At 44.9% G+C, this 27064-nt stretch overlaps 1 protein-coding gene across 7 annotated transcripts in view; it reads right to left on the reverse strand.

Moving 5' to 3' along the window:
• The window catches only part of LOC120035090 (catenin alpha-2), a 671205-nt gene that overhangs the window by 55040 nt on the left and 589101 nt on the right, over positions 1-27064 (reverse strand). For 5 of the 7 annotated variants that reach the window (XM_038981862.1, XM_038981863.1, XM_038981860.1 and 2 more), the window contains 5 exons: positions 24232-24324; positions 20812-20968; positions 18925-19125; positions 5183-5334; positions 1791-1904 (listed from right to left, as the gene is read on the reverse strand). In XM_038981862.1, coding sequence (XP_038837790.1) covers positions 1791-1904; positions 5183-5334; positions 18925-19125; positions 20812-20968; positions 24232-24324 — 717 coding nt within the window. The remainder of the gene's footprint in view (positions 1-1790; positions 1905-5182; positions 5335-18924; positions 19126-20811; positions 20969-24231; positions 24325-27064) is intronic. The other 2 variants (XM_038981861.1, XM_038981867.1) reach the window with 1 other exon arrangement.

Raw genomic sequence — 27064 nt, forward strand, 5'->3', positions numbered from 1 at the left:
AGTATTTATGCTGCAATAGTTTATGTGCCTGGGGGCTAGGGTCAGTCTGTTATATCTGGAGTACTTCTCCTGTCTTATCCGGTGTCCTGTGTGAATATAAGTATGCCTCTAATTCTCTCTCTCTATTTATTTCTCTCTCTTTCTCTCTTTCTTTCTCTCTCTCTTCTCTCGGAGGACCTGAGCCTTAGGACCATGCCTCAGGACTACCTGGCCTGATGACTCCTTGCTGTCCCCAGTCCACCTGGTCATGCTGCTACTCCAGTTTCAACTGTTCTGCCTGCGGCTATGGAACCCTGACCTGTTCACTGGACGTGCTACCTTGTCCCGGACCTGCTGTTTTGGACTCTCTCTATAGCACCTGCTGCCTCTAACTCTGAATGATTGGCTATAAAAGCCAACTGACATTTACTCTAGAGGTGCTGACCTGTTGCACCCTCTACAACCACTGTGATTATTATTATCTGACCCTGCTGGTCATCTATGAACGTTTGAACATCTTGGCCATGTTCTGTTATAATCTCCACCCGGCACAGCCAGAAGAGGACTGGCCACCCCTCAGAGCCTGGTTCCTCTCTCGGTTTCTTCCTAGATTCTGGCCTTTCTAGGGAGAAACCCCCCCTTTGGGGTTTTAGGCTGGGTTTCTCTACAGCACTTTGTGACACCGGCTGATGTAAAAAGGGCTTTATAAATACATTTGATTGATTGATTGTGTGTGTTTATGAGGCCGGTTGATCTCTCTCTCGCTCTCCGACTTTGTGGAGGGCTTCCTAGCAGCAGTAGACCTCTCAGGATGAGAGGGATGCCACCCGGCATTCCACAATCCATGCACCAACCCCAACCGCCAACCACTCTCCCTGCTGTAGGGGTGGCAAGCACTGATACCCTTTAATGTACTTTAAGCAGGGCCCCGGTGTACAAATAATACATGGGGAAAAAATGCTAATGTGCGCAAAGCCCAAAGCCCCGGTGATCGCTGGCGCCATCCAGGCTTGGCACGCGTCGTGTGTGCGTTCCCAGTAATATCGGAGGGGGGATACGGTAATTGCCACAGCTTCATTTGCACTCGCAATTTTACACCTGTCTCTCCTCTCGAGTGGGATCGTGCTGTAGTCATTTCAAAACAATCAAATTAGGCTATGATCATTTCAATGTGCTTTTCGTTTACCGTATGATGGAATCCTGTGATATTGAAATCATACAATAGTGGCGTTTATCCAGCGAAGAACCCACTGGGAATTTACATTATGTTGAACATGAGAGAACAACAAGAGCTTTAAGTAATGAAAGGGAAGGCCGACTTGCAATATGACACACTACAACAATACCTTTTTTCACATTACTGAGCATGAGCTAAAATGAGCCAAGCCTAGATTTACTGGGCTGACCTGGTTACGAATCCACCAGAGTTGCTGGAACTGTGCAGGGAAGGACAATGTGAAAGGAAAATACCTGAGCCAGCATAGTACAGTTTGAGTCAATACGATAGTGTGCACAAGTGATTGCGGGACTGGGTTGACCTTTACATTATGACCATTGGGACACCCCACTGACTGGAGCAGAGACCTTTGGGAAAAAAATAGGGGTATCCTTGGGCATATCTGAAATGGCACCCTATTCCCGACGCAGTGCACCTCTTGACTCAAAAGTAGTGCACTATACAGGGTCCCATTTCCGACTCAGTCATCTTTAAATAAACTCTGCAGCGAGCTATGGAATGTTCCAGAGCAGGTTCTAGAGTGGGGTGTATGGTTCTAGTGGGGTTTGAGAGCTGGTTCTAGAGTTCCACTCACCCTGGCGCTCTGTCCGGCGATGAGCTGGTCGTCCTCTGTCTGGACGCTGGTCCTGCTGCGGGCGTCGTAGTCCTCCTGCTCAAAGTCTGAGTCATCCTCCAGCTCCTCAGGTGTCTACAGAGAATGGTGGGGGGGGGGGGGGGGGGGGGGGGGGGTGTAGAGGGAAAATACAGAGAGAGAGGGGGATAGAGAGGGGGAGACAAAGGTTGGGAGAAGAGAGAAAGAAGGAGAAAGTATTAGGGAGAGAAGGGAAAGGTGTGTGTGGGAGATGAGAAGAGAAATGAAAGAATAGTAGATGTAGGCGAGAGAGAGAAAGAGGAGATATAAAGAGAGAGAGAGATATAAAACATGATGGCTATTAGATCAACAGCTGCAGTGTCACACGACACAGACATTTAATACACAGACATTTAATCAGTCCTCAGACACATCTCTATCTCCACACTCCCTCTACTGTACGTCTCACTTGCACACTTCTCCTTCTGCGTCCCGGGTTGAGTCTGTTTTAGTCAGAGTCTGAGTGCAGATAGGCCTTCCTGTCACGTGAGGGGCGGCTGGCGGGACAGCAAGTCAGATCTCCTTGTGTTGAACTATTCAGCTTTTCTTATACGCTTGCTCTGATTTCAAGTCCCTTGCATCATTGTTTTTAAGAAGTCTTGGCGGTGGTTTACACCACGCACCATAAGAGCACTATATAGCTCGCTGAAATAGTGGGATCAAACGGCACAAAGGGAAAAGGGCGGGGAGGGTATAAATGGCCTCGAGAGATTCCGTGATTTTCTTTTTTCTTCTTCAATCTTCAACTTGTGTCTAACTGCTATCTCACAACGAGACGGGGTGGGGACGTGACAGACGTTCTAGACTGGCAGGACTCGGGGACGAATCAGTTAATGTGTTCGAAACCAATTAAGAGCAGGGATCTGGGGGCGGCTTCCGGGCCAATCGGGAGGAAGTTAGCTGAAGTGAAAAGTGGGATGAGTGGCTCAGTCGCCCATCTGTCAACAATGTGTCTATCATCACAACACTGTAAACATCGTCTATACCGTCCTCATCTCCAGACATAACAACCTCCTCTACAAGCTGAAGAAGCCACTAGTCCAAAAAGCTGGTTTTTATTGAAAACAGCTTTGGAGACGCTTCTCTCGAAGACAAACCGATCTCTCGCAAACCCACCACACGAACATGAAGACGTTACAGTTATGTGTGTCTACACGATACAAAGGCAGGAAGGATAACAGACGCTATATCCGACAAATGTCAATATCTCGCACATCTATTCTTCGTGTGGTACATAGAGGAAGACGAGGAGAAGATTGTAATGTGTGTGCGTTCCAGATGAATGGGAGATGGCACTGGAGTGTATAGCGATTGTTTTACGAGCTCCTGACAAATTCTGCTATTTTGTGTGTTTTTATACGCTGATCTGAACTTTTTTATTTTTTATTTATTTTTTACATCATGTTTTCGTCATCGTTTCCAGTGACCGATCGCTACTCATTGTATATCTATTATTACTTCCACTACTACGTGTCTTACTTTTCTATTGTTTCTCTATTCTTTTTTTCTTCTGCATTGTCGGGAAGGGCCCATAAGTAAGCGTTTCACTGTTAGTCCACACCTGTCGCTTACAAAGCATGTGACGAATACAATCTTATTTTATTTGATGGCAGCCTATTCCCTATATAGTGCACGCCTTTTGACCACAGCGCTATGAGCCCTGATCAAAAGTAGTGCACTATAAAGGGAATAGGGTGCCATTTGGGACGCACCCTGGGTGAGGTTTGACTGCTTGCACCTCCTGCAATTGAATCATTTCCCCTTTGTTCCCAGAAGAATGGATATGTGCTCCCTTTGTGTGTGGAAATGAATGTGAACATTGAAGCCTTGTTTTAGTTGAATTGCGTGGGACGTTCCAGTTTCTGGAATGGACATATAGCAGATGTCTGCGGACGTGTGTACGTGTGTACGTGTGTGTTTGAGTGTGTGTGTGTGTGTGTTTGTGTGTGGAATGCTATTTTATTAACTCTCTACACACACACACCCGACCATACTCAACTTCTGAAATTAACACCGTGAAGAATTGCCCCCATAATCCCTTTCTGTTGTAGGCTACAACTAGGCCCTGCCAGCAGGTTCTAAAGAAATCCTTTTCCAAAGAAATCCATGTACACCAGTTTACACGGGAGCAAAAAAAAACACACCACAAAAACATCCTTCAGACGTTTCACATGAAAGGCTACACATTGTATTACGGAAGTTAGGCTACACAACGACGAGAAATCATAGATCGTCCTCCAAGTCTCCAAGAGTAATTGAACTTGGAAATAGATTATGAGGCTGGTGGGTCGGTCTCGGCCCGTTCAAAGCCTCTGTTTTACATTATTTACCAACATCAAATTATTTCCCCGTAATTAGATTTTTCTCGCCACTGCACTGGGAAACATTCCAGCAGTCCAAAGTTGAATACATTTATTTGCACAGTGGTGTTGGGAGAAGGGGGGTACGAGAAGAGAAAAAATGCTTTACAGTATGGTAAGCCATGAGAGAAAGAAATGCTAGACAATCACCATACTGTATACAGTGTGGTGTGGCTGAGTCTATAAAAATGACTAGGTAATAGGCTTTGTTGTAACATCAATACAAAGTCCAATAACACAGTCTATGGAACTAGCCTTACAGTATTATGTTATAAGTAAACAAGTCTTGTCAGAGCCAGAACAGCCCATAGGGTAGCAGCCTAATTCCATTTTCTTTAGCACCCCGTTGGACAGGAAGCTAGCCTATCTCAGGGACTTACCCCTAATTCATCTCCTTAATGCTGAGTGGCAACCAGAGAGGCATCGGGTACTATTTTTAGAGTCTGGTATAACTCGACCAGGGATTGAACCCGTAACCTTCCAATCTCAGGGTGGATACTGTAACCACAAGGCCACTGAGGTGGTCTATTCCCACCAGCCCTAAAGTCTTATGTCATGTTACACTGCACCATAAGGTTTCGTGTGAAGCGTGAAGTTCTTTGTAATTTAATTTCCATGTAATCTAATTTCTCATACATTGACATCAAATCAGGGAGATTGTTTGTGATTCATCTTGGGAAAATGAACGTTCCATGTGACCTCACGCAGGGCACATTCTTGGAATTGGATAATAATGAGAAAGAAAATGAAAAAATAAGGTGAATCCTAATGTACACTTGCTCATGCATTGATGTCAATGGGAGAATAAGTGTGTCTCTCAGATGGCACCCATGTTCCTATATAGTGCACAACGTTTTATGGGCCCTGGTCAAAAGTAGTGCACTGTAATGGGAATAGCCGGTGTAATTTGGTACGGAGTCTGTTCCCAGCATGCTTTGAGAAGCGTGAGAGGAGTAAATGAGGAAGTGGACATACCCTGATCATAAGAACGGCTTTCCGTATGTCACGCACGCCGTCGTAGACCAGGCGGGACGCGTCGATGAACTCGTTCTCCTCGAAGGGCTGTGGGGGGTTTGTGCTCAGCGCCTCGATGGCCACCTCCACTTGTTCAGCGAAACGGGGCATGACTGAAAAAAGGGATGGAGAGAGAGAGGGAGGGAAAGGGAGAGAAAAAGAGAACAATGAGAATAGCGACCAGAACTTACTTGACTCAGGTCACTCACTTCATTTATTTGAACATTTTAGGCAACATGTCCTACTAGAATGTTTCATCGTGTGCCTTCCTCAGTGTGTGTGTGAGAGAGAGAGAGCGAGAGAGAGAGAGCGAGAGAGAGAGAGAGAGAGAGAGAGAGAGAGAGAGAGAGAGAGAGAGAGAGAGAGAGAGAGAGAGAGAGAGAGAGAGAGAGAGAGAGAGAGAGAGAGAGAGAGAGAGAGAGAGAGAGAGAGAGAGAGAGAGAGAGAGAGAGAGAGAGAGAGAGAGAGAGAGAATAAACAAAGGTGAAAAACAAGGGAAATGTTTTAAAAAACATCCCTCAAAAGTTTATCTTTCCCCCTGGGGGGACGGGCACATTGATTTGAGAGAGGCAGAATACCACAAGAGATGTGTGTGTGTCTATGTAAGACAACGTGTGTGTGTTCTATTCTCAAACCAAGGACACACACTCTGCGTGTCAAACACATCTTCTGAAGCGGAGGTCCCAGACTCTGTCAATCTAAAAAATATGAGATGTCACCAGAAATCTGGCACCACAGGGATAGGGCGCAACACATAAGGGGTGGAACAGTGTCAAAGGTACCCACAGGACAAACAGAATAATATTAGTCTGAGGAGAGATTAAATAGCATTAATATCACTGTGTGAGTGGTAGGCTGCTAATGTGCTAGCTTTGGTTGGCAGCCATTCACCTACTAGTGTGTCAGTGCTAGCATGCTAAGGCGCTAGCTCTGGTTGACAGCCACTCAAGTTAACAGGCTGAAAATTCATTGCCAAAAAGTTGCGAACTCCGACAAAAACAATGATTTAGCGGGAATATTAGTTTGGCAAGCGTTGCCAATGGAGCATCTGTATGTTCTCTGTGCGTTCACAGAAGGGGTGTTGAATTTGAATAAACGGCAGGGCAATCGTGCCGAATCTATTCATGTTGAATGGGACAGCTACACAATCATCTTCAGATGACTGGTGATGATCTGATATGCAGGCAATGTTTAAAGGGCCAATGCAGCCATTTTGATCTCAATATCAAATACTTTCTGGGTAAGAATTCAGTACCTTACTGTGATGTTTTGAATTAAAATGGTCAAAAATAAAACTGAAATAGCTTCTTAGCTAAGAGCAATTTCTCAAGCAATAATTTTGCTAGGACTATCTGGGAGTGGTCTGAGTGGGGAGGGGGAAACTGAAAACTAGCTGTTATTGGCATAAAGGTTTGGAACTCTCTTTCCTATTGGTCTATTAACTCATTTACCACTTGGTGATGTCAACAGGCAGGCCAAAGCTCCATCGCACCAAAACAGGCTTTTCAAACAGCTCCTACACTAAAAGACCATTATCATAATTTTCACAATCTCAACAGTATTTTTCCCAACCTCATAGGAAAGCGTGTTCATGACTGCACTCGGCCTTTAATAATTGTTTTAACGCTGTGGTTCTGCTTGAGCAGTAACAGCTAAATCAATGGGTTACGGTTACACCACCTGACTGAGAGAACAAAACTGAGCGAAAAAAAAACAATATTTAGGTGGATTGACACGACCTTGTTTGACCCAGTCTTGTGTTATTGAATTGAGCCGTGATTAGAGCCGGCCTGTTCCCTTTTCACTGTCAAGTGGACACCAGGGACACACACACACAGCACACACACACACACACACACACACACACACAATCACACGCACGCAGACACACACGCACACACATAGTACCCAATCCGTGTAGATGTCGTGCCGCCTTCACAATTTCAGATTCAGCAGCAAGCGCCTCAGTCTACAGCTTGTACTCATTATCTGTCTACACTGAGCCGTCGTCCCATTTCAGGGGAGAAAAGGGGGCCAGTGCAACAAGACGAGAGGCACTCGCAAAAACCTTCTGATGCATAAAGAAAATACAAAAAAACCTGACCTAATATTCTCTGAGCGGCTGTTGAAATACGTATAAAATATTCAGAGAGGCATGATAAAACAAATAGAATCAGAGGGATGGATTTGGAGAGGGGGTTGAATTTGGGCTCCGGGTCACTGGTGAAGGAGAAGAAGCACGTCTAATGAGAATGCTGGAAGGGAGGGTGAAAACAATTAACGGAGGAGGGACAAAAACGACAACAATAACAAAGATTTAATGTGCTAGTGGATATGCCCCTGAAACCCCCCACAAACACACTGTGTGATATTATTGGAATTCTCCTCAGAGCTCTCTCTCTCTCTTCTCTGTTCACCGTGAAGTGACGCAAATCAATTAGAAGCTTAAGCCAGAAAGGTAAATAAGAAAAAATACACATAAACGTATGATTTAAAAACACTGGGGCTGGTTATTATACACCAAACATAAAAGGTGCTACAAAAACTGTTTTAATTTTTCTTCTCACAAATATATATATTTTTTTAATTTCAGTTTAATCCACTTACTGGATAAGCGTAAAATAGGCTATTGGGAATTTTGTGCATGGCTAGGGTTTTTAAATAAATGTTCTCCGAGACGCTTAATGAGGAATGTTGCTGGTGGTAATGGAGCAATTTCACTCATTCCGGTTGAGAAATGATGAAGGGAATTAAACGTGACCGCGTTGGAATATATATTCTTTTCTCCCCCTTCCTAAGCCCAACTATAAATCAAGAGAGAAGTCATGAAAGTACAATGAACGAAGTGAATGCTTAAATATCTGGCAAAGTGCTTTGTGGCACCACGCAGCCAACAAAGACATCCTCGAGGCCTAAGATCACACAGGGACGGCTCCGCTCGCATTGTGACATGATAGACTCCTCATAGGAAAACAAAAACACTTCCCACTTCCGCACAAACAAACCAAACGGCTGTAAATCGCAGAGCGTACCATTAACCTTCAAACCGGAGCCGTCACTGGGATTTGTGTTTTCGCCTCTTGGAAGGGAGGGAGGGAACAGAGGGAGGAAATGGAGTGAGGGAGTGCATTGCCACATCTGACCGGAAGTATCTCCGGCCCCCACCCACCGCTCTCTCTCCATCACAAACACGCACGCATGCAAGTACACACACGCGCGCACACACACACCTTTTTCTTAGCTGCTGCTGAGAGTTCTGCCTACGAGTCTCTCTCTGGGCGGTCTAGTTCGCCCCAACCTCAGCTAAACTGTCTCACTTCGCTGTACATCCTATACCGCTGATTCCTACTCCAATACACTAGTCAGCTTTTATTCTACACCACCCACCCACGGCTGCTGAAGGAGCAGCTCACCTCCTCTCTCTCTTTCTAACTCCCCCTCCTCTTTCCTCTCCTCTCTTTCCCTCTATTTCCTCTGCTCTCCTCTATCTGAAACCCCCGTTCCCGTCATCATAACAACTGAGAGAGACAGAGAGTGACTCCGTTTCAAAACACTGTGTCTGTGTAGTGGGAGAAACACCTGGGCAGGGTGATGCAACTTGGTGGCCATTTTGGAGCTTGTTGATTCTTGACTTAGCTATCACACTCTCCAGTCCTCTCCTCAGTAATGTCATTCCATCAGTTGCTTTTGGTTGGAAAACAGAATGTAACCTGTGCTAGAACTGACATAGGCCTATCTGCCATTCAATACAATATGACATGACTTTTAGTGTGTGTGTGTGTGTGTGTGTGTAATTACTCTCCCATATTGTAGACATGCATGACCTAACCTTGAAGAAATTCAATTTCCAGCGACATGCGTAATGACTAGGGTTGCGATCTTTCAATAAATTCCCTGGTTTTCCCCCGAAATCCCGGTTGGAGGATTCCCACAATCAGCAAGGAAATCTGGAATCATCCAACCAAAATTTCTGGAAAACCAGGGAATTTATTACATTTGAGTCATTTAGCAGACGCTCTCACCCAGAGCGATTACAGGATAAATTAGGGCTGAGTGCCTTGGTTAAGAGCACATCGACAGACTTTTCACCTCGTTGGCTCGGGGATTCGAACCAGCGACCTTTCGGTTATTGGCCCAATACTAGGCCATATACCAGCTTTTTAATCTACCTTTTCTGGGAAAAACCTTAATGATCAAGTTAAAAAATAAATAATTATGGGGCTGAAGATTAGTTTAAATGCAGGTGAAGAGAGGGGGAGAGAGAGAGAGAGAGAGGAGAGAGGAGAAAGAGAGATAACCCCTTTCATATGAGGCTATTGATTTACACCCCCTCCTTCAAGGACAAGCCTCAATCCCCAGGTCTGTGTGTGTGAAGTAGAATGTCTGTCAGGAATCTATGCCTCAGCTTAATAGAGTTGTGCAGTCTGCCTGTGTGTGTGTGTGTGTGTGTGTGTGTGTGTGTGTGTGTGTGTGTGTGTGTGTGTGTGTGTGTGTGTGTGTGTGTGTGTGTGTGTGTGTGTGTGTGTGTGTGTGTGTGTGTGTGTGTGTGTGTGTGTGTGTGTGTGTGTGTGTGTGTGTGTGAGTGTGTGTGTGTGTGTGTGTGTGTGTGTGTGTTGTGTGTGTGTGTGTGTGTTGTGTGTTTGCGCGCGGTGGCGGCACATGTGTGTGTGCCCAGCCCGACTGCCTGTACTATCCCAAACTATAAATCTAACTGGGCCAATAAGTGACAGGGGTCAAAGGTGAGACACTTGCGATAAGCAGAGCGGGTTGGATAGCTTGACCATTTGACGCCTGTCAAAGGGGAGGTGAGTGACAGCGTCTAGCGTCGAGTGGCGAGGACATGCTAATAGGGCGCAGAGATGCATAGGCACAAAAGCTCACACAAAAAAGTACGCACGGAGACACACAGGCGAGCATGAATACGCACATGCACGCAGACACACCTAGACTTGGGCTGGCTTCTCTGGAGGATCTCAGCCAGGCAGGTCAGAAGCTGATGGACACACTCTAACTAGCTGGCGGTCCTACAACAAACACACACACACACACACCACACACACCTGGCTTTAGTTTACACAAAGTGCAACACCGGCCCAGGACACCACCTGTTCAGTCCTCCTCCACTGGCTCCTCTCCTCTCGCTCTCCTCTCATCCATTTTATATCCGTTTTTATTTCCCCCTCTCCACCTCCACGTCGCACTGTCTCTCCGCCAGCTTTCAGGTGGCACCAATTTAGCCTCTGACAGAGCAGGCCCCAGGCCAAACCATGCCACTGTGCCACCTAAAGTAGAGATTAGTCTGTTGTTGTGTGTTTGCATGAGTGTGTGTGTGTGTGTGTGTGTGTGTGTGTGTGTGTGTGTGTGTGTGTGTGTGTGTGTGTGTGTGTGTGTGTGTGTGTGTGTGTGTGTGTGTGTGTGTGTGTGTGTGTGTGTGTGTGTGTGGGGCTCCGCTGTCACACTGCAGTGGACATGTGCAGTCAGGTGGACAGGGCCTTCCAATTAAAGCAAGCTTATGTCACGAATGGTGCCCAATTTTCTTTTTGTTTACTACTTTTCACCAGGGCCCATGGTTAACAGTAGTGTACTATATAGGAATAGGATGCCATTCTGGACACACTCCAGGTGTGGCAGTGGAACAGTCAGTGGTTTGACGACTCCATACGTGGCGGCTTCTATTTCCTTGTATGCTTTTAGACAGGGAGTGAGATCCTTTGAAATCAGGTAACAAACACAAATAGTGTGATCCAACGTGCTAAGCCCAGATTGATTAAGGGCTCAGTTCAATCAGATCCGCTTTAACCGGCATCCGCATAGCGGTGTCGGATGTGGAACTGCGTTCGAGCTGGGAAATCCAAAAGTGGCTCCCGGAATTATACCTTAAGCGGACATTGCCATTGGCTGCATGGAGTCGCATTAAAAGAAATCCAATGCAGCCTTGTGTACAAGTTTGAACACTAGAATTGCGAGATGTAATCTACACATAGATGAGGCTGATGGAAACCTCCATTATTTCGTAGCCTACGCTTTCTCGTTCTTTCTCGTTCTGAACTAGGACGGGTGTGGGCTTCCTGACAATGATCAAGAACTGATCACCGATTTGACAGCTCCAACGCAGTAACACCTCCGACAGTGCCAAAACATCAGCTATGCGGGTGTCGGCTATCGCCTGTTAACGCTTGATCCGATTTAATCTAGGACCTAAAATCACGGTACACCGCGGGGGTAGCAAACTGTCCATATTAGCATGCTTCACACTTATGCACTTTTAAGGATACCGGGTCAACCACGGACGAAACTTGATTTATTCTTAGCCTTGGAAGTAAAAAGAAGAAGAAAAGGCTAAACATAAGAGTAAACAAATGGATAGAGGCGGAAAGTATTACCTGTGGTCCCCTCTTAGTCTCGTCCTGGCACACTGATCTTGCAAGGTTATATAAAATAGGTTTCACTGTCTATGTAAGATACGATCAGTGTGATCAGTGTGGTAGTCCAGGGCTAGTCCACCCCTAGAGATGAGTATCAAACCTGACCCCATTCCTCCTTCCTCACCCTGGCAGCCCCATCCCGCCATCGTTCCTCTCATCCGTCTTTCTCATTACAAGTCATTTAGCAGGGTGGGAAATCCATTGCTGCTCTGTTTATTTACCCTCTGCCGGGATAATGAAAGAGACCACCAGCGTTACTCGAGTGCCTCTCGACGCCGGAGGCAATAAGTCACAAACAAGCATTAAACAAGTCACACACAGTGCCGCCGGGGCCGGCTGTGCTAGGCTAGGCTAGGCCCGTTGTTTACACACACAGAACAGAGGAACCTATGGCCTGGCTTCCTGGACAAAAATTAAGCCTAGTCCTGGAAATTGTTCTTTGGAGTTTCACCAGAAAAAGTGCATTTGAGTCCAGGACTAGGCTTTATCTGGAATGGAGTGTGTGTTTGCCCAGCCAGACTGCATGTACTTCCCCAAACTATAAATCGGACTGGGTTCGTTGTTGAGGAAGAGAGGGGAGGGGGGGTGAGTGACAGTATCTGGCGTTGAGTGGCGAGCACACACTAATAGGCTTGCACGAGCGCACAGAGATGCACAGGCACACAGGTAAACACCAATACACACAAGCACACACACACTTGGGCAGGCCTCTCTGACGAAAACTCTTAACTTGATGGCAGTCCTACAGTACACCCCAGAGTCCTGGCTGCAGTTTACACAGGCAACAGCAGACCAGGAAGCCACCTGTTCACTTCTCCGCCACTGACTCCATCCTCTCCTCTCTCTCTCTCCTCTCATCCAAATGTCATCTGTTTTTCTTTTTCCCTCTCCACCTCCACATCTCACTATCTCTCCGCCAGCTTTCAGGAGGCACCAATGTAGCCTCTGACAGAGCAGGCCCCAGGCCAAACCATGCCACCAGTGCCACCTAAAGTAGAGATCCGTCTGTTGCCGTGTACGTGTCTCCTCCATGTTGAAGTCACACACTGCGGTGGACGTGTAGAGTCAGGTGGACAGGGCCTTCCAATGACAGTAGGCTGGCTTCTCAAATGTCTTACGTCCCTATTCCCTTCATAGTGAACTACTTTTGACCGTGGCACATGGGGCTCTGGTCGAATGTAATGCACTTCATAGGAACATGGTACTATTTGGGATGCATTCCAGGTGTTGCAGTGGAACAGGGAAAAGGGGATACCTAGTCAGTTGCACAACTGAATGCATTCAACCGAAGTATGTCTTCCGCATTTAACCCAATCCCTCTGAATCAGAGAGGTGTGGGGGGGCTGCCTTAATCGATCATCCACGTCACGGCACCCGGAGAGCAGTTGTTGTTGGGGTTTAACTGGGCAGAACGGGGGAACTTGCAGGCTCGTGGATTCCAACTTGCGGCCTTCGGTTACTGGCCCAGCGCTTGACGACTCCATACGTGGCGGGTTCTATTTCCTTGTATGCTTTCAGACAGGGAGTGGGATCTTTTGAAATCAGGAAATAAATACAAACAGTTTGTTCCGACATGCTATCCCTGGATTGATTAAATCATGATACACCGCAGAGTAGCAAACTGTTCAATTAGCATGCTCACACTTTTAAGGGTAACCAAGGACAACACTTGATTTATTCTGAGCCATGGAAGTAAAAATATGAAGAAAAGGCACAAAATAAGATTAAACAAATAGATGTAGGCGGAAAGGTATTATCTGTGGTCCAACCCTAGCCTCGTCCTATAGCACACTGGTCTTGCGAGGTTACATAAATATGTTTCACTATTTACGCAAGCTCACAAGGTCAGTGTGGTAGCACGAGGCTAGTCCACCCCTAGAGATGAGTATCAAACCTGACCCCATATCCTCCTTCCTCACCCTGGCAGCCCCATCCCGCCATCGTTCCTCTCCTCCATCTTTCCCATTACAAGTCATTTAGCAGTGTGGGAAATCCATTGCTGCTCTGGTTATTTCCCCTTTGCCGGGATAATGAAAGAGACAATCAGCGTTAATCGAGTGCCTCTCGCCGCAGAGGCGATAAGTCATAAACAAGCATTGAACAAGTCACACACGGTGCCATCTGCCCAGATGTGCTGTGCTAGACTAGCCCTGTTGTTTACACACATAGAATAGAGTCATCTATGGCCTGGCTTCCTGACAAAGACGAAGCTTAGTCCTGGAATAGAAATCATGGTCTATGGTTATTCACCATTGAAAGTTTTAATCCAGGACTAGGATTAATCTGTGTAGGGAAACCATCCCCGTGGGCCTACTTTCTGAATATGACCATGAAACTGTTGATAGGTGGTATATTCAACAGACCATGGTTGGTTGGTGTCAGTTCTATGTCAACTCAGTTCAGTTCAGAAACGGAGTTTATGAATTGGGAGAAAACGCCCATAATTTTCAATTCAGGGTTTATTCTAATAATTTCAATAAACTCTCAGTTAACTCCATGGTGTTGACTAGGTTCAAATGAATCATCCCTGTTGAATCCATCGACACTACACCACAGAACAGTACATTACAGTACAGTACTGCACAGTAGAGCCTTGTATCAGTGTACAAGCATCACATTGTGAAGCTTTTGCAAAAATATATGAATCACGGTTATTGATCCGTAAGTCAAGGCATTGTAATCAAGTACAGTAAGTCAAGTAGTAAAGTACAGTAAGTCAAGTAGTACAGTACAGTAAGTAAAGTAATATAGTACAGTAAGTAAAGTAGTACAGTAAGTAAAGTAGTACAGTAAAGTAGTATAGTACAGTAAGTAAAGTAGTACAGTAAGTAAAGTAATACAGTAAGTAAGTAAAATAGTACAGTAAGTAAAGTAATATAGTACATTAAGTAAAGTAATACAGTAAGTAAAGTAGTACAGTAAGTAAAGTAGTACAGTAAAGTAGTAAAGTACAGTAAGTCAAGTAGTACAGTACAGTAAGTCAAGTAGTACAGTAAGTAAAGTAATACAGTACAGTAAGTAAGTAAAGTAGTACAGTAAGTAAAGTAATATAGTACAGTAAGTAAAGTAATACAATAAAGTAATACAGTACAGTAAGTAAAGTAGTACAGTAAGTAAAGTAGTACAGTAAAGTATTATAGTGCAGTAAGTAAGTAAAGTAGTATAGTACAGTAAGTAAAGTAGTACAGTACAGTAAGTAAGTAAAGTAGTACAGTAAGTAAAGTAGTATAGTACAGTAAGTAAAGTAGTACAGTACAGTAAGTAAGTAAAGTAGTACAGTAAGTAAAGTAGTACAGTAAAGTAATACAGTACAGTAAGTAAGTAAAGTAGTACAGTAAGTAAAGTAGTACAGTAAAGTAGTATAGTACAGTAAGTAAAGTAGTACAGTACAGTACTGGACAGTACAGTGAAGAGTGCATGGTCACATCTCCGGCCAACAGGATTAGTGCCTGTCTGGGAGATACTATACTGTACTACAACGCCCCGCAAAGTCACTTTGGGGGCTGCCTAAAAAAAGATGGTATGAATAATGATATGAATTCATGAGGATGTGTTCTCCCCTTATCAGAGGTTATTACAGGCTAATGAGAGTCAAACCACACTCATGCAGGAGCCACTCTTCCCCTGTCCCCCTCCTGCCTTCAGTGAAATGAATATAAACTGCCTGCCTCGCTCCTTTTTTTCAGGAAGAGAAAAAAGAGCAAAGAAAAAAGCATGGGAATGTCGAGTTCAAAAGCGTTAGTTAGCGAACGCCAGCTCAGTCACGTGTCGCACATTAACCTTCATGGGGTCTGGTTGCAGTGGCATGCTCAATTGATGCTGCTAATTGAAATGTAGAAGGCGAGGGAGGGGGGGGGGGGATGTTGGGACTGACTTTGACTGGGGTCTTATTCGTCCTAACTATATTTCTCTTTGACGGAGGGCTGTTTTGTTGCTTGTTCCTCCCCTCCTTGTGTTTTAGTGGCGGTGGTGTTTGTTAAATGCCGCCATGCACATCTGATCTGCACCATAAAGCACCTCTATTGATCCCTGGTGAACTTTATCCATCCCCCTCTCTCTATCATCCTCTCCATCCCCCTCTCTCTATCTTCCTCTCCATCCTCCTCTCCCCTCTCTTCAGTGTCCTCTCCCCATTATTCTCTCTCCATCCTCTCCCTCTCCCCATCCACCTCTCCCTTCTCTCCACCCTCTCCCTTTCTCCGTCCTCCTCTCCCCGCTCTTCATCCTCCTCTCCCTTCTCTCCATCCTCTCCCTTCTCTCCCTCTCTTCCTCCCCTCCCTACATTTCAGCAGAACGTACGTCTATGGATTTCAGCTACATACCCAGTGGAATGTACATATGAGGGAACATACATAAAGAGGATGGAATATAGGATATATACTGTATGTTGACATTTTTTATACGGCATCAAACCCAATCAACTAGACACAAAACATCTATAGCTGTGAGTGTAGGCCACGTATCAGTCCTCATGTGTATGAAGAACTGTATCAAACAGTTTGGCTTAGTCATATCCCATGCTTCCATGGTGTCCACTGGTACCTTTTTCATGTTTGGTCGATAGGTTGTTGGTCGACCAAGATTTTTTTGTTGTTGAGCAGTAGCAAATATACTTAAAAAAAATGTGTCCACATTGTCTGATTCACGCTTGTCTGAGTGGACTAATCCATTGCAGAGGCCAACGGGGGTGGCACACCAGTATCACCAGTAGTATATTTACCGTTAATTACCATCATTTCTCATCTCCTATGTTTTTTTGGTTACGATAACTTCTGTTAATGCATTCCATATATTATTATTACACTCTGTCCTTGTAGGAGTGGACACGTCGTTCGCAGAGTGCACAACCTAGGCTATACAAGTTTTGGTTTATTTCATTCCAATTTGTTCATCGTCTTTTGTTTGGAGCACTCCTGTATATCTTGAGTAAGGACACGCACCTGATTACGCATATAGAAGTAGGCCTAGGCTCCCTGGTTTGCACGCAAATGTAGGCTTATAAATGTGCCCGTTTGGGGATGTGGTACTCTTTCTGATTGTCTTAACTCACCATCACCGTGGAGCTTCTCAAAGTCATTTTTTCTTCGCCTCAAAACAGCAAGTAAACAAAGTCTGTTTTTACATCCATTGAGAATGACAATAGTGCCTCAACGTAGCCTATTTGAAAAATCTTTCCAGCTCTCTCCCTTTCGCTAACAACTCAGCATCAAAGGGGGAAATAAATGTCGTGCTTTGATCCGGTGGAAACGTCATAAAAAAAAGGTCTACCTGATTACTTGCACAAATAGCCTACAGCTGTGTCTGTCTGTCTGGAGTTCACTGGTGTGGGAAACTCTGAGGGCCCAGAATATTTTATACAATGTTGCAAGTTTGCTAGCACCCAGCTTTGCCCAAACCTAGTTAATAGTTGATACACTGTTTCAAGTTCCTTGCAGACAGGCCATGCGTAGCCAATGTGATTTATAATATTTATTTTTCTCAGGATATTTTCTGCCTGCAGGCTGTAATGTTTTTACTTGTTGGCTTTATGTAGGGTATTTTTACAGATTGGCAATGGCAATAGATGTTACTTTTAGATTTGTATAATTTTAATTGAGCAATAATTTTGATTAACCACATGACAAGACTTAATTCTGAATGAAATGAAACTGTTCCATGAAAATGTGCACATGAAAATCTTAACTGGCACGCAGATCAGTAGAAATGGTACGATATTTGAACTCCAAATTTAAAAGGCTGCCGACCGCTGGTGTCGCCTATTATCGGCAACTTCAGGAGCTTAAAGGCAGAATCTGCGAAGACCAGCAGCAGCGGGCAGCGAGAGGAGGAGGGTCGGGAGACTTTTCTTCTTCTGGTTAGGCTATATTGATCTCTGGCTCCCTCTTTAGTAATTTGTATGTCTTCATTTTTAATCGCAGTGCTTAAAGCAACAGACAAGCTCAGTAGCCTACCTATAGCTGATATCGTGTTTTCATGAGTACGGCCTTATTTCTATTACAGCATGTTGGATGACCGTCATTCATATTCCATTCACCCAGTTCAATGTAACCTCGATAGGTTTAGGCTACTACATGATACTCAAATTTCCCCTATACCCATCATGAGGTTGCTACAACCTAGCCTATGAATGACATTTTACAACGCAGGTGCACACAGGTCGAGAATGTATTTTTTGATGACAGACAGGGACACAAGGACAGACAGTGACACATTCAATAACGCCTTGCACACGCTTGCCTGCATCTAGTTTATCTTGGGTGTAATCATTATTCCAACAGTTGCAAACAATACTTTTTATCGCCGTTTCATTTGCTTACATATTGAAAACGGTTCAACTAAATCAAATCAAGTTTATTTTATATAGCCCTTCGTACATCAGCTAATATCTCGAAGTGCTGTACAGAAACCCAGCCTAAAACCCCAAACAGCAAGCAATGCAGGTGTAGAAGCAACTATTATCTTTCTCTTTGAGTCAACTCAACACATTTTATACACTGCAGTGCTAGCTAGCTGTAGCTTATGCTTTCACTACTACATTCATTCTCTGATCCTTTGATTGGGTGGACAACATGTCAGTTCATGCTGCAAGAGTTCTGGTAGGTTGGAGGAGGTCCTCTGGAAATTGTCATAATTACTGTGCAAGTCTATGGAGGTGGGTGAGAATCAAGAGCCTCCTAGGTATTTGTATTGAAGTCAATGTACCAAGAGGAGGACGGAAGATAGCTGTCTACCGGCTACACCATGGTGCTACCCTACAGTGCTGTTGAGGCCACTGTAGACCTTCATTGCAAAACAGTGTGTTTTAATCAATTATTTGGTGACGTGAATATATTCAGTATAGTTTTATCGAAAAAGGAAACTTTTAAATTTTTATGAAATTCACTGAGGAGGGTGGTCCTTCTCTTCCTCCTCTGAGGAGCCATCACTGGTGTGTGTGTGTGTGTGTGTGTGTGTGTGTGTGTGTGTGTGTGTGTGTGTGTGTGTGTGTGTGTGTGTGTGTGTGTGTGTGTGTGTGTGCGTGCGTGCGTGTGTGCGTGCGTGCGTGCGTGCGTGCGTGCGTGCGTGCGTGCGTGCGTGCGTGTGTGCCATATTTGAAAAAACACAAAGCTCCTGGCTATAGTGTGTTGTTGAACCGTAGCCACCGTTCGTAGTGTGTGTGTGTGTGTGTGTGTGTGTGTGTGTGTGTGTGTGTGTGTGTGTGTGTGTGTGTGTGTGTGTGTGTGTGTGTGTGTGTGTGTGTGTGTGCGTGAGTGAGTGTGTACACTACGACCAACTCACCCGTCTCAGACAGCAGCTTGATAGACTCCAGAACGCGCTCGGTGTAAACGCCTGGCTCGTAGTTCTCCATCTCCGCGTTGATGATGTGAACGACGCGGGCCGCCCGACCCCTGATGGCGCCCGCCGTGCGGTCCAGGGTGTCCACGTCGCCTTCCTGCAGGGCGATCACGCACTTGTTCACGTCCTCCAGAATGTGGTTTTCTGTGGGGTAGAGATAAAGGGAGGGAGAGAGAGAGAGAGAGAGAGAGAGAGAGAGAGAGAGAGAGAGAAAGAGAGAAAGAGAGAAAGAGAGAAAGAGAGAAGGAGAGGGAGGTAGAGACAGAGCGAAAGGAGAAGGAAAGCAAGAGAGAGTGCGAGAGAGAGAGCGAGAGGCACGGTGGGGGGGTCAGTTTGGTGTTCATTAGGCACAAACATGCTTCATGGGATAGCTTAGTAACTTGAGGGTCAACTGCTGTTTGATAAAAAAAGAGAAAGTCCAGATTTCATTGCACAATCATTCTAACCCTTTCATTGACAAGAGTCCTTGTGGACTACAATATAGACAGTTGCAGAATGAGGTGGTAGTCCTTCAAAAGACTCCACCACAAAGTTTCCCGAACTCGGTCATCAAGGGGTGCACGTTTTGGTTTTTTGCCCTAACACTACACAGCTGATTCAAATAATCAAAACTGTATGATTAGTTGATTATTAGGTCCCGAGGACCGAGTTTGGGAGACAATGCTATCATAACGGTGACCTGTACTGTGTGTGTGAACGTGTATGCTCACGTGTGTGTGCATGCTCGCGTGTGTATCAGCATACTGCATGTGTGTGTCAGCATGCGTGTGGATGTGTATTCTCCTCTTTTGAAAGTGATTCATTTTGAACCATGATCCTGTACTTGTCGCCTCTGTTACCCAGACTACTGTAGCATTGTTAACATGCGCCGTCAAAGTAACATAGTGAGTGGGTGACCCCATCAAGGGCGTCCGCCATGAGGGTGTTGTTCAGATGAAAGGACTAAGCATGCATCCCAAGTGCACTACTGTATATAGGGAATTGGGTGCCATTTGGAATGATCCCTAAACAACCGGTGACTTCCTTAAGAAAGCATGTCTTTGTCCTGGAACTGCGTCAATAGCCCCTTACCCGTTATGGCCTACAACGCTTAAATCCCGTAAAAACAGAGAATACTGTGTTCAACCGTTGTATCTCCTAATGACTAACTCACTTAATTATCACGGTCATCTGTATTAAATGATATCACAGTCATCATCATTAGAAGCCATACCGGTATCTACATGAAAGCGTTCTCCTTTCTCTAAATGGGAGCAGAAACCATGTCGGATAAACGCGTCTTTCGGTGGGAAAACACTGTGCTTCTCCTATACACAGTACAAACACACAGTCTACTTTATCTCGGGCTGTACGTATCAAGCGTCTCAGAGGAGGAGTGCTGATCCAGGATCAGGCCCCCCCTGTCCATGTCATCTTTTTCATTTTAAATGAAAAAAGGTCAAACTGATTCTTAATCAACCCTCCTACTCTGAGCCATTTGATACATACGGCCCCAAGTGTCAAGAACTATTATACAATAAACGGTTAGAATCCGTGAGGCTATATGTTGGTGGCAGTGGAGGCTGGTGGAAGAAGCTATAGGAGGACGGCTAATTGGAATGGCTGGAATGGAAGTATTGGAACAGAGTCAAACGTGGTTTCCATATGTTTGATACCGTTCCATTTATTCCATTCCAGCCATTACAATCTGCCCGTCCTCCTATAGATCCTCCCCCTAGCCTCCTCTGTTTGGTGGCAGCTCAGTTGCAACTCGTTTTAGTGTTAAAAAGCACTTCATTTTAACAGTGTACAACATTGTACAGTATTTTCTAATCTTTCCCAACTCCATACCTGACACGGACAGGAAGTCATCCACAGAAGTGATATCGTCGACGGCCTCGGTGAGGATGCGCACCTGCTTCTCCCATTGGTCCTTGAACACGTCCATGTTGTCCTGGGCAACCTTGCTCTGGGGCCGAGCAGCCAGGGTGAGGGCCGCATTGATCACCTGGGGGGGTAGAGAGTGAAGGTTGAGAGAAAAGGTGTGTGTGTGTGTGTGTAGGACCACCACAATTAAGGGGATCTCCAAATCCAGTCCTGGAGTGCTTACAGTACAGGCCGTGCAGGGTTTTATTCTAGCCCAGCACTAACACATCTAATGAAGACAATCATATATTGTTCTCCTTTCCAGACTGAAAGTCTTCCAGACTGAAGACCATGTTAAGTGAAACATGCTATGTAATTTCTGGGCTGGATTATAACCTTGTAACTCTCCAAGACTCCTGACTTCAAACCCTTTACCTCGATTAAAAGACTGAAGTGCCTCCATAGGAAATAGGACTAGCTCGAGGCCATGACCAGGACTGTACTTCAACGATTAACACCCTTGCTATATACATTAGAGTAATTAAGTAAGTAAGAAGCCTCGCACGAGCCTCGGTACACCCGCTAGATAGAGTAGAGGATGTGAAATGGACCACATCAGCGGTACAGTAGGCTATAGCACAGTCTACTTCCCTTTCTGCAGTCAGTTTCCTTAAGCACATTAAAGGGACAGTGCACCCAAATTGAAAACGGCATGAACGTCATTGTGCAGTCTATAATCTACAGACTAGGTAGGACAGCAATCCACGCTTTGGTTTTGTTTATGTCATTTTGTCAAGATGTCATTTCGTAATGGGTGACGGAGGTTCTCTGGATACACTTCCAGCAGATTGAACAGCAGGATCGTTTGGAAAACTGGATGTCTTCGTAGGAGAAAAATCATTGTTAATCCCAGGAATGAGAACTAATGATCTAACAGATAGACAATGTTCCAGCCCGGCAAGTGTCCATTACATGGATAATATCCAGTTAATATATTCATGTTTATTCAAGAACGAGTGGTAAAGCAATAGGCAGGGTGCCATTACTACTGTAGGCATGTATGACTGACTAAACCAATCAGGATATTTTTTTTATTTTGTACATTTAAGTCATTTAGCAGACGCTCTTATCCAGAGCGTCTCACAGTGCATTCATCTTAAGGTAGCTAGGCGAGACAACCACAATTTCCCCCCCCACCTTCTTATTTCAAAAATGTCTCGCCAATTTCGATCTTGTCCCATCGCTGCAACTCCTGCAGGCACCCGGCCCAACACAAGGCGTCGTGATGAACAAAGTAAAGCCCCCTCGTCCAAACCCTCCCCGAACCCAGACAACACTGGACCAATTGTGCACCATTCCCATGGGACTCCTGGCCACAGCCGGTTGTGGCACAGCCCGGGAATGTACCTAGGTCTGTAGTAACGCCTCTAGTACTGCGACGCAGTGCCTTAGACCGCTGTGCCACTCAGGAGGCCCTGATAGTTTACATTTTTTAACAAAAGTTTTGCCTTATTTTCTACATACGTATGGTGCTATCAATTCATCCAGGACGTTTTTTTAAAAGTCCATTGGCTTGTTAAAGCTTGGAAAACAAGGTAAAAAAAAAATATATTTTATATATGCCTGAGGTAGGTTGAGCGGTTAAGGCCGTGGCCCCTAAGCACATATGCAATCCCTGCCTGTGTGGGATTGAATCCTGGACCCACCGGCCTTCCCACTATGTTCCATGCATCTTTCTACCATTTAATTTCTGTTTATATCAGAAAAAAAACTATTTCTGTTTATATCTGTTTATATCAGGAAAAAACACGTTTGAAATAAATGCAAAAAAGTGAAGGAACCCATTTGCTTTTACAGTTTCTACTTTTAGCTCAATTAGCCTAAAAGAGACTCTCCTAAAGTGTCTGATCAGGGTTTGACAGCCACTAATGATGCCTGGCATCAAGTAAAGCCAGTCATCTAATACACACACTCATCTTACATAACTCTCCTTTTTTGTTCTATTCACTGTTTTCTTTTGTCTTTAACACCCCTGTCAAACCGACCTCCTGTTAAAACACAAAATTCAAAAAGGCCCTCGCACACCTGAGTCATCTTATTGCATGTGCGTGGGAATAATGGGATTACTTCAAAGAAAAGACAAACTCGCACTACGCTCTGGCTAGCACCACGTTTTTTTATTCAAGCTCACGTGTCGGCCTCTTGGCCTTCGACAGGGCTTTTTCAAAATGTCAAAACAACCATCTATTTTATCCCCCACCTTTCTTTTTTTCTTTCTTTGAGTCACTTATCCTCTATCGCTCTGCGCTTTCTCTATGTTGAGCCGTTGCCGAGGAAAAGCGACAGCTGGTTAACTTAAAACTTGCAATCCCCTTCCAAAGTTTTCTAATGCTAGCCTGGACTCAGTGGAGGTCAGTTTATCAAAAAGTGGGTCTCGGTGGGTGCAATGTGGCTGCTTGTCGGGCCCCGTGTGAGTCTTCGAGAGGCTAGCACCTTGAATGTTAAGAACTGCCCCTTCCCTCATTCCCTCCTTCCTCTCCTTTCTTCACTTCCATTAGTGAGCGCAGGGTCCCCTGGGAAAATGCCCCGAACCTTAACCCTGGAAACAACGTATCGATTGCCACCTACTCCTCTGTCAGACATCCAGAGGAAGGCCGCTCCGGGAGGCTAGAGCTTCCATCTGTATCTCTCTCCTATACCCTTCCCTCTCTCCTTCTCTTTCTCTCTGTGCTCCCTCTTTCTCTCCTCCTCTATCTTTTTCTCTCGCCCTCCCAATCGCTCTCTCTCTCTACCTCTCTCTCTCTCTCTCTCTGCCCTCTCTCTCTCTCGCTCTGCCCTCTCTCTCTCTCCCTCTCTCTCTGCCCTCTCTCTCTGCCCCCTCTCTCTCTCTGCGTGTTCCCTTTGACTTTCTTGTTACCCACACAGACACACACAGTACTAAGACGAAGAACGCTGCCTGTGCCCAAACAAACTTGCCCGCCAGCAAAGTTGTGTACTAAAGTCTTACTACTCTGTCTTCCTCACCATGTACAATTACTGTGTGGGTTTTCTTTGATCATTGTTAACAAGTTGGTTTTAGAGTATAGTGATTCAGAGAGAAATGTAATAATATATACTTACTCTCTATTCAATGGCACTTCCCAATGCAATGGCATGGCAACCAAATAATACAGTGTGTTTAAAAAACTCTACAATAAATGTAAAAGAGCTGAACCGAGTACCTCCAATGGGTGGTGTTATTACCAGGGTCATGTTCAGTAGGGCGTACCGACACAATCCCATTTTGCAATGGAAAACAACAATTGTTTCAGGTAGTTACCCTCCCCTGTTTCACTACATTTCAAAACGTATTTCCTCTCTACTAAACAGGATTCAAGACATACAGTACAGTGTGGTGATGCATACCTGTGGGCAGAGGCTGTCGATCTGGGTGGCAGCCATTCGCACCAGCTTCACACCCTCCTCGTTGTTGGAGATGGAGCAGGCCAGGTTAGCCACCTATAACAAGAGAGAAGACACAAAGTCTGAGCTACTTTTTGGCATGTTCATTAGACGGTAACAAACGTCAGACAAGGCTAAATTCTTCAACGGGTTTTCGAGACTCTGCCCACTACAGGCATTTAATCATATTCTTTCTCCCACGATGCAAGTACCCTTGGTATTACTATTAGCGATGGTCTGTTAGCTTTCACCTAAAACCCCAACACAATTTCCCCACTAACGCTCACACTGCTTAACCTTTTATAATGTGTGCAGATAGTGATTCCTGAAGGAGGCCGTCTCCGCCACAGCCTTAACTCATGTCTGTAGCTATCTGTAACCGGCGGCAGGGGATTTAATGCTTGGCTAGTCAAGGCAATGTTGGGGCAAAATATGTACCGGGGTTTAGGCTTGCTCATCTGTTTGATTGGTATTTGTTATTCCCCTGCGTTGAGACCTGGTGGGTGCCCCACCCCCTCCATCCCTCTCTTTCTCTCTCTTTGTTGCGTTATAATTTCCCCAAAAATAGTTGAATTATTTAGATCACATATGGACTATAATGTGAGTTTTCCACTAGTCTATCTCAAGGGCATATTTTTTCTGAGAAAGAGGGAGAAATAAAGAAAGAGAGAGATTGAGGAATAGAAAGACCAGCTTTCTGCTGTTCCACTGTGCTGACGGCACTACTGTTAAGATGGTGGCAGGGTGAGAGACTGTACTAAATTAATCCTCGTGAGTGGCAAACCTCCTCCACCGCTCTCCACTCCTCTACCACCCTTTACTCCTTCCCTCTCTCTCTCCCTATCTCCTTCATTTCTGAAAAAATCACAATTTTTTAAAATGATTATTCAGATCGCATACGCTCTTAGAATGAAAGGTGCTATCTAGAACCCAAAAGGGTTCTTCGGCTGTCCTCATTGGAGAATCCTTTGAAGAACACTTTTTGGTTACAGGTCCCTTTTGGTTCCAAATAGAACCCTTTTGGGTTCCATGTAGTACCCTTTCCACAGGGGGCTCTGCATGGAACCAAAAGGGTTCCACATGGAACCAAAAAAGGGACTGCTATAGGTACTTTTTCTCTAAGAGTGTTAGGACTATAATGTGCATTTTCCACTGGACTATCTCAAGGGCATATTTTTCTGAGAAAGATGGAGAAAGGACAAAAATGTGAAAAATAATAATAAGAGAGAGAGAGAGATTGGACAATAGAAAGAACAGGTGGACCAGCTTTCTTCTGTTCTACCCTGCTGGATTGTACTAAATTAATCCAATGGCTGCTTTACAAAACATAATCACCCGGAAATGTCAGATAGCTACATGGAGAACTCTGCGTTAATCGGCAAAAGAGTGGTGGCCATATTGCCCCAGGCCGTATACAATGGACTCCTTCCTTCCTATCAGAACCAAATGGATAAGCCTAAATGGGCACCTGTAAGGTGGCAGTGTCATGTATGTAAAGAGTCTCAGACATTAGTGGTGAAATACTCAGAGTGCCTTGAGGTTCATTACCGGAGAGCCTGTGTGCTTAAATCATTAGCCTGGCTTGTTGGTGCAAAAAGGCGCTTCCTCGTACAATTAGGATACCAGATGGCCTTTCAGATGGAACACCTCTTCGGTTTAATTTACGCCTGCGTATGTACAGAGGTGCACTCTCTCGCTCTTTCTCTCTTACAACCAAAGGTAGTCTCTCTCTGCTACCTTCACCTGCCGACAAGCAGATAATTCATGAATTCATTCTCTCGCTCTTTCCAACATCTAGAGGCAGGCTCACTCTCTGTCATTCCTCCTGCTGTGGATTCCCAATGTCTCCACTAGCTGGGAGGAGGAAGGGAAGAACAATTAGATTTTCTCTCTCTCTACACTATTTGCCCAGCTTACAATAATATATATATATATTTTTAAACAGACCAATTAAAGACAGTCAATCCACTACGTTGGGAGTTTGATACACTCAGGCATGTGGCGACACACACACACACACACACACTGCACTGGAGTGTGATGTCACACACATCACATTCTCTACCTCACTGTGTTTACTTTACACCATTTCATTGTCATAACAGCCACATTCTGTGTAATCAATTTAATGTTGCCCCAAAATGAATTAGGTTGGCAACACTACGGGAATATATTGAAGCTAAAAAGACAGATGCCTGTTGGCGGCTGGTACTGCCAAGGCATATCAACGCTCCTTTTGATCACATGTCACTTTTTGAGGCAAATTGAGGTAAATCAAATCTATGTTAGAAGATCCTCGCTCAAGGCCCTGTCTCCCTTTACTAGTGACGGCTATGAGTGACTTGATGGATTGCACTCCTTTGTGTGAGTGAGTGTGTGTGTGAGGGAACACTGTTTAAAAGAAGCTACAGTATGTAAACAATGTTCCAACAAACTAAAAGCCTCTCATTGTGTCATATTGGCACAGAGAGTACTGTACCTTTATACATAAATAAACCATATCTCTGTACTATACCTCCAGTTAAACCACATCTCTATACCCTATCTCTGTCCTATACCTCCAGTTAAACCACATCTCTATACCCTATCTCTGTACTATACCTCCAGTTAAACCACATCTCTATACCGTATCTCAGTCCTATACCTCCAGTTAAACCACATCTCTATACTATACCTCCAGTTAAACCACATCTCTATACCGTATCTCTGTCTTATACCTCCAGTTAAACCACATCTCTATACCGCATCTCTGTCCTATACCTCCAGTTAAACCACATCTCTATACCGTATCTCTGTC

This window comes from Salvelinus namaycush, chromosome 42 (genome assembly GCF_016432855.1).
Source record: "Salvelinus namaycush isolate Seneca chromosome 42, SaNama_1.0, whole genome shotgun sequence".
NCBI lineage: Eukaryota > Metazoa > Chordata > Actinopteri > Salmoniformes > Salmonidae > Salvelinus > Salvelinus namaycush.